Source organism: Giraffa tippelskirchi, chromosome 4 (assembly GCF_054371585.1).
Source record: "Giraffa tippelskirchi isolate mGirTip1 chromosome 4, T2T-mGirTip1v1.2.pri, whole genome shotgun sequence".
In the NCBI taxonomy this organism is placed as follows: domain Eukaryota; kingdom Metazoa; phylum Chordata; class Mammalia; order Artiodactyla; family Giraffidae; genus Giraffa; species Giraffa tippelskirchi.
Window position 1 is genome coordinate 94,521,658 of NC_137278.1, and position 14,497 is coordinate 94,536,154.

General features: G+C 39.0%; 1 protein-coding gene across 34 annotated transcripts in view; it reads right to left on the reverse strand.

The window, feature by feature from the left end:
- The window catches only part of IL1R1 (interleukin 1 receptor type 1), an 85,846-nt gene that overhangs the window by 15,960 nt on the left and 55,389 nt on the right, over nt 1–14,497 (reverse strand). For 18 of the 34 annotated variants that reach the window (XM_081591487.1, XM_081591494.1, XM_081591498.1 and 15 more), the window contains 4 exons: nt 11,341–11,407; nt 3,399–3,633; nt 3,106–3,295; nt 2,047–2,215 (listed from right to left, as the gene is read on the reverse strand). In XM_081591487.1, coding sequence (XP_081447613.1) covers nt 2,047–2,215; nt 3,106–3,295; nt 3,399–3,633; nt 11,341–11,401 — 655 coding nt within the window. In that variant the 5' untranslated portion in view covers nt 11,402–11,407. Of the gene's footprint in view, nt 1–2,046; nt 2,216–3,105; nt 3,296–3,398; nt 3,634–11,340; nt 11,408–12,543; nt 12,688–13,520; nt 13,620–14,497 lie in introns of those variants that run through there. The other 16 variants (XM_081591499.1, XM_081591511.1, XM_081591500.1 and 13 more) reach the window with 4 other exon arrangements.

A 14,497-nucleotide genomic window follows, 5' to 3' on the forward strand; every position in this document is an offset into this window, starting at 1 on the left:
AAATAAATAATTGTAGAATTGAGAAAACACAGCTATCTGAAAAGTGATCATCTGGGTTTACCTGGGATAGTCCCTATTTAGGCCAGGACAAATTCTGTTGTCCCAGAGTAATTACTAATAGATACTGCTTTAACTTTTCAAAGTCCTGGTTAGAGTAACTTTACTCTTTTTTTTTTTTTGTAAACAGCTTGATAAATTTAACTTTTTATTTCATATTAGAGTAAAGCTGATTAACAATGTTGTGATTGTTTCAGATGGACAGCAAAGGGACTCAGCCATATATACACATGTATCCATTCTTCCCCAAACTCCCCTCCCATCCAGGCTGCCACCTAACATTGAGCAGAGTTCTCTGTGCTACGCAGTAGGTTCTTGCTGGTTATCCATTTAAAATATAGCAGTGTGTACATGTCCTTCTCAAACTCCCTAACTATCGCTACCCCCCATTCTTTCCCCCTGGTAACCATAAGTTCATGGGAATAACTCTCTTCATACATTACTGAAAGCTCAGGAAATCCTAGTATTTAGAGAAAGGTTGAGCATTCTGCCCATCCCTGGGTAACTTATAAAGGTGCATTTGTTCTATTTTGTTTTGTTTTTTTTAATAAATTTATTTATTTTGTTTTAAAATAGTTTTTAATATGAAATATGGTGAATAGAAGCCTCAGGATAACTAACAAGAAAAATTATCATGCACCTTTTCATTTCTCACTGTTGGGCACCAGGCACATGACTACAAGCTGAGCATGCTTGATCAACAACACAGTTCACAACAACCTTGGAAGCCTGAATCTGCTTGCAGAGGAGGAAACGGGCTTAGAGAAGTTATGTGACTGGGTTAACAGAGATCTGACAAGAGTGGAGCTTATTCCATGGATAAAGAAGCTGTGGTACATGTATTCAATGGAATATTACACACCATTAAAAAGAATGAAATAATGCCATTTTCAGCAATACGGATGGACCTAGAGATTGTCATACTGAGTGAAGTAAGTCAGATGGAGAAATATCGTATGACATCCTCCCATCAAGCTAAAAGAAATGATACAAAGGAACTTACAAAACAGAAAGAGACTCACAGACTTAGAGAACAAACTTATGGTCACCAAGGGGAAGGATGGGGGAAATGGATAGTTAGGGATGGATATGTCCATCCCTAAGTATGCACACACTGCTATATTTAAAATGGACAACCAACAATATATATAAAATATATATTTGCTCTCATCACTGGGGTCTTCCCTCACTGACCCTAGCAGAGGACTCACCATACTGTGGATTGATTATAACTATGAACAGTCATTTACTGATTTTAGAGTAGCTTATGCAGATTGAGGAAATCAAAGATGCCTTGTGGTGACTTAGAGAATCAACTTATGGTTACCAGGGGGGAAGGGTGTAGGGAAGGGATAGTTGAGTTTGGGATGGACATGTACACACTGCTATATTTAAAGTGGATAACTGACAGGACCTACTGTATAGCACAGGGAACTCTGCTCAATGTTATGTGGCAGCCTGGATGGGAGTTTGAGGGAGAATGGATCCATGTATATGTATGGCTTAGCCCCTCTGCTGTGCACCTGAGACTATCACAACATTGTTAATTAGCTATACTCCAGTACAAAATAAAAAGATTTTTCTAAAAAGTGTAACATATTTCAAGATCCGTTAGGATCCATCCATCATGCCAATAACTGCTAGACACCCAGACTCCCCAGGTGAGGGGTCTCAAACTGTCCTTTCCCCAGTACCAGCCAGAGGAGTCTCTGAAGCCTCTGGAGAACCATCTCTAGCCACACCCAAAAACAAGCCTCCTAGTTCAGCTGGAAAACTCAGCTCCTCCCATCTGTTTAATCAGCACTGCATCTGAAGCAGGAATGAAAATGCTTACATAGCATATAGCAACAAAAACTAAAGCCAGGTGTCCTCTAGCAAGTCATCAAGCTTCTCTTGGACTTAGTCCCTCTGTAGACAGTGAAGGTGATATTACTCACGGTCTCTGGACCTTCCCGGATTTAAACTCCTAGGACTGCAGCTATGACTCACCCAGAGTAATCAGCTTTATCGCCCGGGTGACACGATACTGCTTTCCCAAGTGTGTGTACGATGCATGACACATATAGTGCCCACTGTGTGCTGTGTTCACATTTGTGATGATCAGTTTATTTGTTACTCCAGCAAAGTTGACATTGTCAAGAAGTAGAGGTTTGCAATCCTAGACAGGGGGAAAGGAAGTATTGAAAACCAATTATTCATAGTTATATTCATGTAAGAGCAACCCACTCCAATATTCTTGCCTGGGAAACACCATGGATAGAGGAGCCTGGTGGGCTAGAGTGCATGGGGTTGCAAAGAGTCAGACACGACCAACCGACTAGAACACACATTTATGTATATGTGAATAGAAAGGTACTTGCACAGAAGTTTTAATTTTGCTTTTTTTTTTTTTTGGCAAAGTCATATATTCCCAGGATATTACATTTTCATGCCTGTGAGTCTTGCACTTTGAAGACAACTGGAGACAAATCTACTTTGTAAGAAAAAAATTTTTGAGGAAAGAATGCTAACTACAGTTTCTTAGTAATGATATACTTCCTTGCATTCTTCACTGATACTATTTTGTATTTTTAAACCTCTAAAAAATGATTATCCATGTAAGCTCCAACAAGCCAGGTAGATCAAAGATACCAGAATATGATGTGTTCCATGCAGTGCTAGCTGATCACTTTTCAGTTACAGAAACCACTAAAGTTATCTAAGGACCACTTAATATTTATAATAAAACATGAAATAATATACTTTGTAACAAATAGTCACTTTAAAAAATCCTAAATTTATAATCATCCTTATCTTTAAACATCTTATATGCCCACTATACTTTTCTCAGCTGTATCCTATTAAACAAAAATGACATAAAGTTTTAGTTAAGCTGCAAATTAAATGCATACAATCATAAAACTTTAAAAATGTTCTATTAAGTTTCACCACTCAAAAGCAAATAATCTGCCAAATGAAAAAGTACTTTGCGGATTCATCCTATTGTCTATGAGAGCAAACTGTTTTATTTGCAAGAGAAGTAAAAGGCCATATGTAATACAAAATTACCTTATACCACTGTACTTGGGGTAACTCATTGTTTTCATCTTTTAAGAAATCCAAGTACGGACATACAAGTTGTCCGTCTCCTGCAGTCAGTAGTCTCTGGGTAAACACAGTTCTTCCATTGTAACACAAGTTAGGCTCATGCTGCACAAACTCGGCAACTATTTTAATTTTGAGGCAGTAAGTCGAATTTCTAAAATAAATCAAAGTAGGTTCATTGAAAATATTTTTTTTCTGTCCTGAAGTATTGCAGGTACAGACACCACAGGTTTGTAGCATATTTATTGCTTGCTTACCTCACTGAGCAATAGTAAGCTCCTGAATCCTCTACTTCAGCAGGAACAAACCAGAGCTTGTCTTTGTGCTGGTGAATCCTAGATTCTCTTTCTGTAGATATAGGCGTCGTGCTGTCATTTTTATACCAAGTTATAGGCTCTTTGTGCACACTTGTGATAAGAGGACATGAACGAGCATCAATTTCATGTGCAGATGAAACTAATGTAATTCTCTCTTCATGTTCCTCACATTCATCTTAAAAAAGGAGAAAGGGAAAGTCATTTCTGTAAGAAATTCGTCAATGTTTCTTAATGGAATATCTAAATAAAAACACCAGTTATTAAATATATTAACTTGTGTTATACAGGAGAGTGTTAAGAACCTGACGATTAAGAGAATTATCTTGGAAGTCTGAAAGATTTCTAGTCACTTACTACCTGTGTCCTTGAGCAAGTTATTTAACCTCTCTCATCCCCTCTCTATAGCTGTTTCAGTAAAAAGACAGAATAATCTTAATTTTCCCTCCCACCTGAACAGCTAAAAAAAATGGACAAAGTATATGAAACAACAATGTTCAAAACATTGAGTGTCAGGTGACAAAGGACAGAAATACCAGAATTCAGGACACAAAAGGAGGGGAACCCTAGAGTTTTCCCAAATTACTGTGTAGAGGGAGATTCTAAACCATGGCACTGCAGGGAGGAAAGTAGGCAAAACCCAGTGTTCTTTCTTGAGTTGAGGAGATGGAGCTGGGAATCCAGGTAAACCAAGAGACCGGAGGGCAGAATACCAAAGAGATTACAGCTGCACCCAGAGAATGATCGAGTTTTGGAGGACTACAGAATTGAGCATTCCTCAATTCATGTAGTATGAATCCCTGAAGGATAGGAGAGGGCCTGTCTTCCTGGAATAGAAAAAGACTTTGAAGAAATACAAGTTGAAATTTTCCAGGATTTTATGAAAATGATGTACCCACAGACCCCAAAGTCACAATGATCCCCAAGCCAAAGAAACATGAAGAAAACCACACCAAATAAGACAAAAATGATGCAGCCTTCTTACCAGAAACAATACAAGCCAGAAGCGGGAAGAATAAAGATAAGTACTAAAAGGAAAAACAAAAATCATCTACCTAGAATTCTACATCCAGGGAAAGTACCTTTCAGAAATAGAGGCAACATTGTAAAACTCAAGTCAGACAATTGGTAATACCTGGTTAATAATATTCATCCCTATTCCATCATCACAGACAACACATAATATCAATATGCTCCACTTTCAGTGATGCAAAATTGGATCATCCTGCTAAATTTTATCCCCCAGGTCTTTCAACTATACAGTGTCTCTTTTCAATTAATAAACAATTTGGAAGGTGGTATTTTGAGATTATGTGCATATTCTATAAATACTCTTCACTCAATTATTTTTGTAGTCACTGATTGTCTTGCTTGAATAAATTATAGAGGCAGAAATAGAGGCAAAATAAAGAAATAGAGGTGAAATACTTTTTCATATTTTTAAAATACTACTTTTTATATTTATTTTCATATATATAAAAACTATCACCAGCACACTTGTACTGCCAAAAAATGTAAGGAGGTCCTTTAGAAAGAAAGAAAATAGTATCAGATAAAAAAAAAAGAATCTACATAAAGGAATAAATAGCACCAGAAATGTTTACTACATGGGTAATCATAAAGAGTTTTTCATTTTATTTAAATCTCTTTTTTTTTTTTTATTTTATTTTTTTTATTTTTTATTTTTTTTATAAATTTATTTATTTTACTTGGGGGCTAATTACTTTACAATATTGTAATAGTTTTTGCCATACATTGACAAGAATCAGCCATGGGTTTACATGTGTTCCCCTTCCCGAACCCCCCACCCACCTCCCTCCCCCTCCCATCCCTCTGGATCATCCCACTGCCCCGGCCCCGAGCCCTTGTCACATGCATCGAACATGGAATGGTGCTCTGTTTCACATATGACAATACACATGTCTCAATGCCATTCTCCCAGAACGTCCCACCCTCACCTTATTTAAATCTCTTTAAAGATAACTAAAGATCACTTCATAGCAAATAGACATGGAAACAGTGACAGACTTTATTTTCTTGGGCTCCAAAATCACTGCAGATGGTGACTGTAGCCATGAAATTAAAAGACACTTGCTCCTTGGAAGAAAAGCTATGACAAACCTAGACAGCATATTAAAAAGCAGAGACATTACACCAACAAAGGTCCATATAGTCAAAGCTATGCTTTTTCCAGTAGTCACATATTGGTGTGAGAGATGGACCATAAAGAAATTTGAGCACTGAAAAATTGATGCTTTTGAACTGTGGTGTTGGAGAAGATCCTTGAGAGTCCCTGGGACTGCAAGGGATCAAACTTGTCAATCCAAAAGGAAATCAGTCCTAGGAGTTCATTGGAAGGACTGATGCTGAAGCTCCAATACTTTGGTCACCTGATGCAAAGAACTGACTCATTGGAAAAGACTCTGATGCTGGGAAAGATTGAAAGCAGGAGGAGAAGGGGATGACAGAGGATAAGATGGCTGGATGGCATCACCGACTCAATGGACATGAGTTTGAGCAAGTTCCAGGAGTTGGTGATGGACAAGGAAGCTTGGCGTGCTGCAGTCAGTCCATGGAGTCACAAAGAGTCGGACATGACTGAGCAACTGAACCGAACTGAAAGATAATTAAATGTTTAAAGCAAAAACAATGATTGTGAGACATATAACATCTGAAGAAGTAACATGTATGGAAATAATGGGGCAAAGTTCGAGAAGGGAGAAGTGGATGTATTCTAGGTTTTTTATACTATTTGTGAACTGGTACAATATCACTTGAAGGTAGTGATAAGTTAAAGATGGATACCATAAGCACTGCGGCTGCTGCTAAGTCACTTCAGTCATGTCTGACTCTGTGTGACCCCATAGATGGCAGCCCACCAAGCTCCCCTGTCTCTGGGATTCTCCAGGCAAGAACACTGGAGTCGGTTGCCATTTCCTTCTCCAATGCATGAAAGTGAAAGTGAAGTTGCTCAGTCATGTCAGACTTTTTGCGACCCCATGGACTGCAGCCTACCAGGCTCCTCTGCCCATGGGATTCTCCAGGCAAGAGTACTGGAGCAATAGAGCAGCTATTTTTTTTAAGTTATTATAAGCCAACACAGAAGATAAATCATGAAAATTCTCAATTTATCCAAAAGTCAACAAAAAAAAGAGAAAGATAACAAAGAATTAATAGTACAAGGATAAAATAAAATCACAAGCTCCTAAAATAAAACCCCAATATATTAATAATCATATTACATTTTTTTCATGGTCTAAATAACCAATTGAAAGGCAGAGAGATAGTCAGATTTGATTTAAAAAAAGGATCCTACTATATGCTAACATACACACAAACCCACAAATACACACACTTTAAGTGTAAAGAGACCTTAAGAGTAAAAGCGGAGAGGAGAGAGAAATATTATGTTAATTAAAAGATTTGAATGGTATTACATTATCATCAAAGTAGATTTTACACTAAAGCATATTTCCAGGGGTAAAAAGTCATTTAATTATGACAAAGGAGTCATTTGTCAAGAGCTACATGGTAATCTTAGACATTTATTCACCTATTGACAATGTTTCAAAGTACAGAAAGCAAAAACTGAGAGAACTGAAAAAAGAAATAGAGAAACCTACAATTAGAGTCAAGAGATTTCAACACTATTCACAATAACTGACAGAACAATTAGAACAATTAGAAATTCAGCAATGACATAGAAGATTTGAACCATACTATCAACCAATTTGGCATAATTAGTATTTATAGAAAATCTTACCCAACAACCAAATACACATTCTTTTTAATTGCACACAAGAAAACTTATCAAGATAAACCATATTCTTGTTCATAACCCAACAGTTAACAAACTTAAAAGGGTTCAAAGTATGTCCTCTGGTGATAACTGAATTAAATTAGAAATCAATAACAGAAAACTATCTAGGAATTCACCGATGTGTTTAAAAACTTAAAAAAAAATTCTGAAGAATTTCATGCATCAAAGAAGAAATAAGAGGAAATTAGAAAGTATTTTGATCTGAATGATAAAATACAACATATCAATACTTGTGTCATGCAAAGGAAAAAATACCTAGAGGAAAGTCAATAGCATTAAATACCTCTGTAAGAAAAAAGATCTCAAATTCATAACTTCAGTTTCCACTTAATAAATCATAAAAAATTAAAACCTAAGTAAGCATAAGATAGTAAATGATATGGCTCCAAGAGAAAAATCAATGAAATGGAAAACAAAAACAACAGAGAAAAATCAAAGGTATCAAAAGCTAGTTCTTTCAGAATATTGTAAATCAACTATATTTCAATAAAAAAAATTTTTAAAGGAAAAAACCCAACAACAAGAACAACAAAATTTCAAGCCTAGATGGTTTCACTGGTATATTTATAGAAGGAAAACACCAGTTTTACACAAACTCTTTCAGAAAATTGAGTCAAAAACACTTCCCAATTCACTCTGTGAAATAAGTATTATTCTAATTCCCAAACCAAAGACATTACAGGAAAACAACAAAACAGTCTTCATCATAGACTATAGATGCAAAAAATTTTTAAACATCTTAGCAAATTGAATCCTACAGTATATTAAAAACCAACAATGCATTGTGAGGTACATAACATGCTAGGAATGCAAAGTTGGGTTCTTAACCAAGAAAAACAACAAACAAAACTAGAAATAGGTGGGAACTTCCTAAATCTAATAGAGGACAGCTATAAAAAACTTATAGCTATCATATATAAGATTAGCAAGAGGGTAAGGATGTCCACTCTAACCACTTATATTCAACATTGTATTGGAAAACCTAATTAGTGTATTAAGGCAAGAAAAAGAAATGGCAGTAAGATTGAAGGAGAAAATAAAATGTCTATTTGCACACGATGTGATTATCTATGTAAAATATGCTATGAAATCTTTAATATGCAAAGAAATCTACAAAAGATCTAGGGGGGTTCCACAGTTGTAGGATATAATGTGAATATGCAAATAGGAATGAGTTTATATTATCAAAAACAATTAGAAACTGGATTTTTGAAAATACCTTTTATATAATAGCCTCAATAGATATGAGTAATTAAGGATAAATCTGATAAAAGATGCATCAGACCAATCCAATGAAAATTACAAAATAAATTTATAAAGATTAAATTTATTTAAGTAAATATTAAGAGATCAAAGACAATGAAGATGTCTATACTTCGTTCTTTGATCAGAAGACTCAATATTGTTAAGTAGTCCAATTCTCTCTAAACCAATTTATACTCATTTCAATATTATCTGTGACTGTGATGGTTTCATGGGTGGATATGTATGCCAACACATCAAATTGTGTACCTTAAATGTGTGGTTTATTGTGAGTCTATTATAACCTCCTTCAAAGCTGCTTAAAAACAGTATTGAAACAAAAGTGGCTAGGTGCTCAGCATGGTACCTGCACTGAGCCAGGACTGCTAAGTATTTCACTGCTAGGAATAGCAGTAGCAACAACAATTAACAGTGATAAAAGAGTAAGCCTTAAGAACTCAGCTCAACACACTCTCCTGTTTATCTGGGGTTTGCCCCACCGCCCCAGCAAAAGGGTTCTGACCAAGGTCACCGATGACTTTTAAGTTGCTAAATCAATGACTTTCAAATATCATCTTACTTAACACATCTGCACTGCTGCTGCTGTTCATTCAGTCCTGTCTGACTCTCTGCAACCCCATGGACTGCAGCACACTGGGCCTCTCTGTCCTTCACTATCTCCTGGAATTTGCTCAAATTCATGTCCATTGAGTCAGTGATGCCATCCATTGCACCGGACACGTGTTATCCTCATTCTTGAAACAGGTTCTTCACTTGGCTTCCAGGACATTGTCTGGTTCTCCTCCTACATTTCTGGCCAGTCTTTCACTGGTTCTTGGATGAGTGGGAGCCTGACCATCCATTCTTGGAGAGCTGCAGGGTTCACTCCTTGATCTTCTGTTCTTTTCTAACCATCCTCCCTCCCCATCGAGTCTCAGAGTTCTAATACCAGCTGCTTGCCAAGGTGTTCAACTTTATTCCTCCAATCTCTAGCTCCAGACTGCTTAATCAAATCACTATGTAGACATCTAACAGACAGCTATTGTAGTGCTGGAGAAGACTCTTGAGAGTCCCTTGGACAGCAAGGAGATAAAACACAGTCAGTCCTAAAGGAAATCAACCCTGAATATTCATTGGAAGGACTGATGCTGAAGCTGAAAATCAATACTTCGGCCACATGATGTGAAGAGCTGACTCACTGGGAAAGAACCTGATGCAGGGAAAGACTGAGGGCAAGAGAAGAAGGGGATGACAGAGAATGAAGTGGTTAGATAGCATCACCAACTCGATGGACATAAGTGTGAGCAAATTCTGGGAGATGGTGAAGGAACAGGGAAGCCTGGCGTGCTGCAGTCCATGGGGTCACAAAGAGTTGGACACAACTTAGCAACTGAACAACAACCTTAACACGTCCAGTCTGAACATGTGACCTTCCCCCCTCTCATCAATGGCAACTCCACTTTGCATGTGCTCAAGCTAAAACTCTCTGTCCCACACACCCACATCCACTCTATCTGAAAATTCTCTTGGCTCTGTTGTCAAAGTATATCCAGACTCTGACAACTCAATTCTCCTTGTCACCCTTGAATAGCTTACCTTCATAGCTTGCCTGAACCACTGTAACCACCTCCTAACTGGCCTATTTCTTCCTTTTCCTCCCAATGGTCTGTTCACAGTATAAGAACCAGAATGAACCTGTAAAATATAGAAAGTTCCTGGCAGTCCAGTGGTTAGGACTCCACACTTTCACTGGAGAGGGCCTGGGCTCAATACTTGGTTGGGGAACTAAGTTCCCACAAGCCACAGAGTTCAACCAAAAAAAAAAAAAAATCACCTAAGTTTAAACAGGAAACCTACACAGTCTTCCCATTTCAGAGTACAAGCCAAGATCCTTAGAAAGGTCACTAAATTCTCTACACGGTCAACCCTCCCCCAATCCCCATCACTCAAATCACACCCCTCACCTTTCACTCTGTTGCAGCCACAGCAGATTTCAGTTCCTGGAGCATGCCAGTACTCCTGGCCTCAGGACCTTGGCACAGGCTGCCTAGAATATTTCTCCACCCCCAACCTGGTCTATACAGCTCCCTCCACCCCCTCCTTCAGGGTCAAGTCAAAGGTCAACTTCTCGATGAGATATTTCCTGGCCACACTATCAAAAAAATGTAACCTTCTGCCCACCCCAATCCCAAAACTTTATACCTTCCTTTTCCTTCTTTTTTTCTTCCTACACTTAACAACACATGACATAATATATATTTACTTATCTAAGGTATTGTCTCTGTCCATTACTGGAATGTAAACCCCATGCAGACAGATATTTCTGTCTGGATTATTCATGGTTGTAGCCCCAGTAGCAGTGCCTGGCACATAGTAGGGCTAAATGCATTTGCAGTAAGAGAAGGAGAAGGGAAGCGTGAAGACGAATAAATGGAGACAATAAAGAACTATCAGCTGTGGGTTCATAAAGACTGCATTTTACACCTCTTCCAAATGAAAACCAGGAGCCCCCAGATTATACTCTTTAAGCAGAAACAAAGTGGGGAGAGACCTGGACTAGACATTGGTGGTATGGATTACAGCTCTTGCTCTGAAATAGCCTCATGACTGTGGGCTCCTAAGCTCCCTGGGCTTCAGCTTCCCAGCGGACAAATGGGAGAATGAAAAGTAAAGATGCTGAAAAGGCATCCAGCAATACAGTTCTGTGACCTGGAAATCCACAGACACAGGTAAGAAAGATGATGCTGTTAAGGAAGGTACCACAGGTATTCTACATAACAGATTTTCTTAGCAGACAGGAACACAAGGAAATGCTTTACTCACCAGCCTCCAGAGAAGGAATCAGTAAAGTGATGAAACAAAGAAGCCTGAGTAATACTTTCATATTCTCCTAGAGAAACAAACAAACAAAAATTTAAAAAGTAACTATTCCCCCCAAATCTCTAAAGCTACATACATTGACTCGCCACCTGGCTTCACCCTCACCCCCAAGTCACACTGATGGGCTGGTCTCCCTACATCATTTATGTGATCATGCTTTGTGATGCAAAACAGGTAAAAGAAGGATGAAGATTTTTAACAGAATTGGGGACAAGCTCACACAATTTAAGATGAACAAAACTTCCATCATCTGTGCCATCATTCATTTCCATTTAAATTTCCCCCAAATCCAACCTATGCTACACCCCAAGTAGACTACTCACTAGACCATAAAGCATCTTGCCTCTACTTATATGGATCTGTTCCCCACCTAGAATATAGCCACTGCCAGGACCCATGTGCAAAGCCCTAAACTTCCAGATCCTGCCAAAGGTCACACCTTCCCTTTATAATGTACGACACTAAACCCTTTGGATGAAATGGCACAGCTGCATAGAAATGAACCAGAAAGACCAAAAGAAATAATAACAATATATTACAATTGGGTTGGTTCTTGTGGTTGGTTGTCTTCCCCTTTTCTGGGGCTTTCTAGAGCTTTCAATTTAAAATTTCTACAACAAACATGTATTAACCTTACTACAAAAAAATAAAAACTCCACAGCCCCTCTGCATCATTTAGAAGCCACACCAATAGAGCAGCAGCTATAACAGGTATTGATCAGCCACTGGGCTGTGTATTACACTGAGGTCCTGGTGGTGGCTTAGTCACTAAGTCGTGTCCAACTCCTGTGACCTTGAGGACTGTATGTAGCCCACTAGGCTCCTCTGTCCATGGAATTTCTCAGGTGACAATACTGGAGTGGGTTGTCATTTCTTCCTCCAGGGGATCTTCCGGACCCAGGGACGGAACCCAGGTTTCGTGCACTGCAGGCAGATTCTTTAGACTGAGCCACCAGGGAAGCCCTTGGTAACCTGTGATTTTAATTTCATAACATTTTGTCCATATACATGGCAGGGGGAATAATCAGGTCAAGCATTTGACTGATGCCAGAAGGAAAGCATGCCCAGGGCTTTATCCATTAAACATCACTAAAATAATATCAATTGGAATTGAAAAAGGAAAAAAAAAATGCTCCTTTTGCCTACCTTTCTAAATTGCTCAAGCCCACATGAAGTTAATGTTCAGTATGGCCCCTTTTCCTTTTGGAATGTTCCTGTTTGGTACTCCTGAGGCGGTGGCAGGGGGTGGGGGTGGGGTTGCAATTATGTGCACCAAACTCCAATCTCATGCTTCCAATGAATTTATGAAAGTGAGAAAAGTGTTAATTCACTCAGTCACATCTGACTCTTCGCAACCCCAAGTACTGTAGCCCACCAGACTCCTCTGTCCATGGGACTTCCCAGGCAAAAATACTGGAGTGGGTTGCCATATCCTTCTCCAGGGGATCTTCCTTACCCAGGGATTGAACCTGGGTCTCCTGTATTACAGGCAGTATTCTTTACCATCTGAGCCACTAGGGAAGCCTCTAATGTATAAATTTATTCAACAACCTATGAATTCCTCATATTCTACAGGCCTCAAACCAAATTTATTCTCCCCACCAACCTTGCTCCCCATCTCAGTGATAGGGGACAACTCTGCCACATGTGCGTGCATGCACACACACACACACACACACACACACGCAGTGAGAGATGCCAGCTCAGTGACCCTGATGCCTGCCACCCCAGAGCTGCTCTCACCAGCACTAACCAGTCCATCTCCAGGGATTACCAAACTGGTTGAACCAAAGATTACCAAATGATCAGGTCAAAACACCTGCACTGGCTCCCTAGTGCACCCCAAACAGTCCGCAGCCCTGAGGCTCTGACTGCTCCCTTCAGACTCGACCCTCCGCCTCCCTGTCCCCCAGCCCCTCCATTGTCAGCCTTCACCTTGCCCTGTGCTCCAACCTCAGAGCCCTTGGCTTGGCTCTTCCTTCTGCCCTTCACCTCCCAAGGTATCCCCCAATCCATCCAGTCTCAGCCAGGGTCACCCTCCTCCCACCTCAGAAGCCCATGGTAAGTGCTCATAGAATGAGCGAGAAAATGAACTAAAGAAATAGCTGTCCTCTATACCCAACCTTGGGGGCACTGTCCAGGGCAGACCATATAATCTCATGCTTTGGACAGAAGATGAAACTTGCCTACATTTTTTCTGTAGCCATGTTACTTGCAAACACAAAATATTTTCACTAAGACATCACAAACCCAGATTCTAATAACGTGACGTCATTAGAATATTAGCTGAAAAAATATTCTATTTAAGGGGGAGGAAGGGTGAGACAAATTGGGAGAGTAGCAGGGAAACATATACGTTACTGGATGTATAACAGCTAGTGGGAATTTGGTGTATGACACAGGGAACCCAAACTGGGGCTCTGTGACAACCTAGAGGGTTGGGATGGGGTGAGAGGTGGGAAGGAGGTTCCATAGGGAGAGGACATATGTGCACTTTTATTCATGTTGGTGTATGGCAGAAACCAACACAACATTAAAAAGCAATTATCCTCCAATTAAAAATAAATTTTAAAAAGTGATATTAAAATGTATAAAAATGTTACAATGTTCTTTTAAAATACAGGCATACCTTATTTTATTGTACTTCACTTTACTGCACCTCACAAATGTTGTGTTTTGTTTTTTTAAAACAAATACAAAGTTTGTGGCAACCCCATGTTGATCCCATCTATTGGTACCACTTTTCCAACACCATTTGCTCATTTCATGTCTATGTCACACTGTGGTAATTCTCACAACATTTCAAACTTTTTCATTTCTATTATGTTTATGCTCATCAGTGATCTTTGATGTTACTACTGTAATTTGTTTTGGGGATACCACGAACCATGTCCATATAAGACAGCAAACTTAATTGACAAATATTCTGTATGTTCTGACATCTCCAACAACTGGCAGTCCCTCAACGCTCTCCTTGGGCTCCCCTGTTCCCTGAGACACAACAATATTGAAATTAGGCCAACTAACAACCCTACAATGGCCTCTGTGTTCAAGTGAGAGGAAGAATCAATGTGGCAAACTTCACTGTTGTCTTATTTTA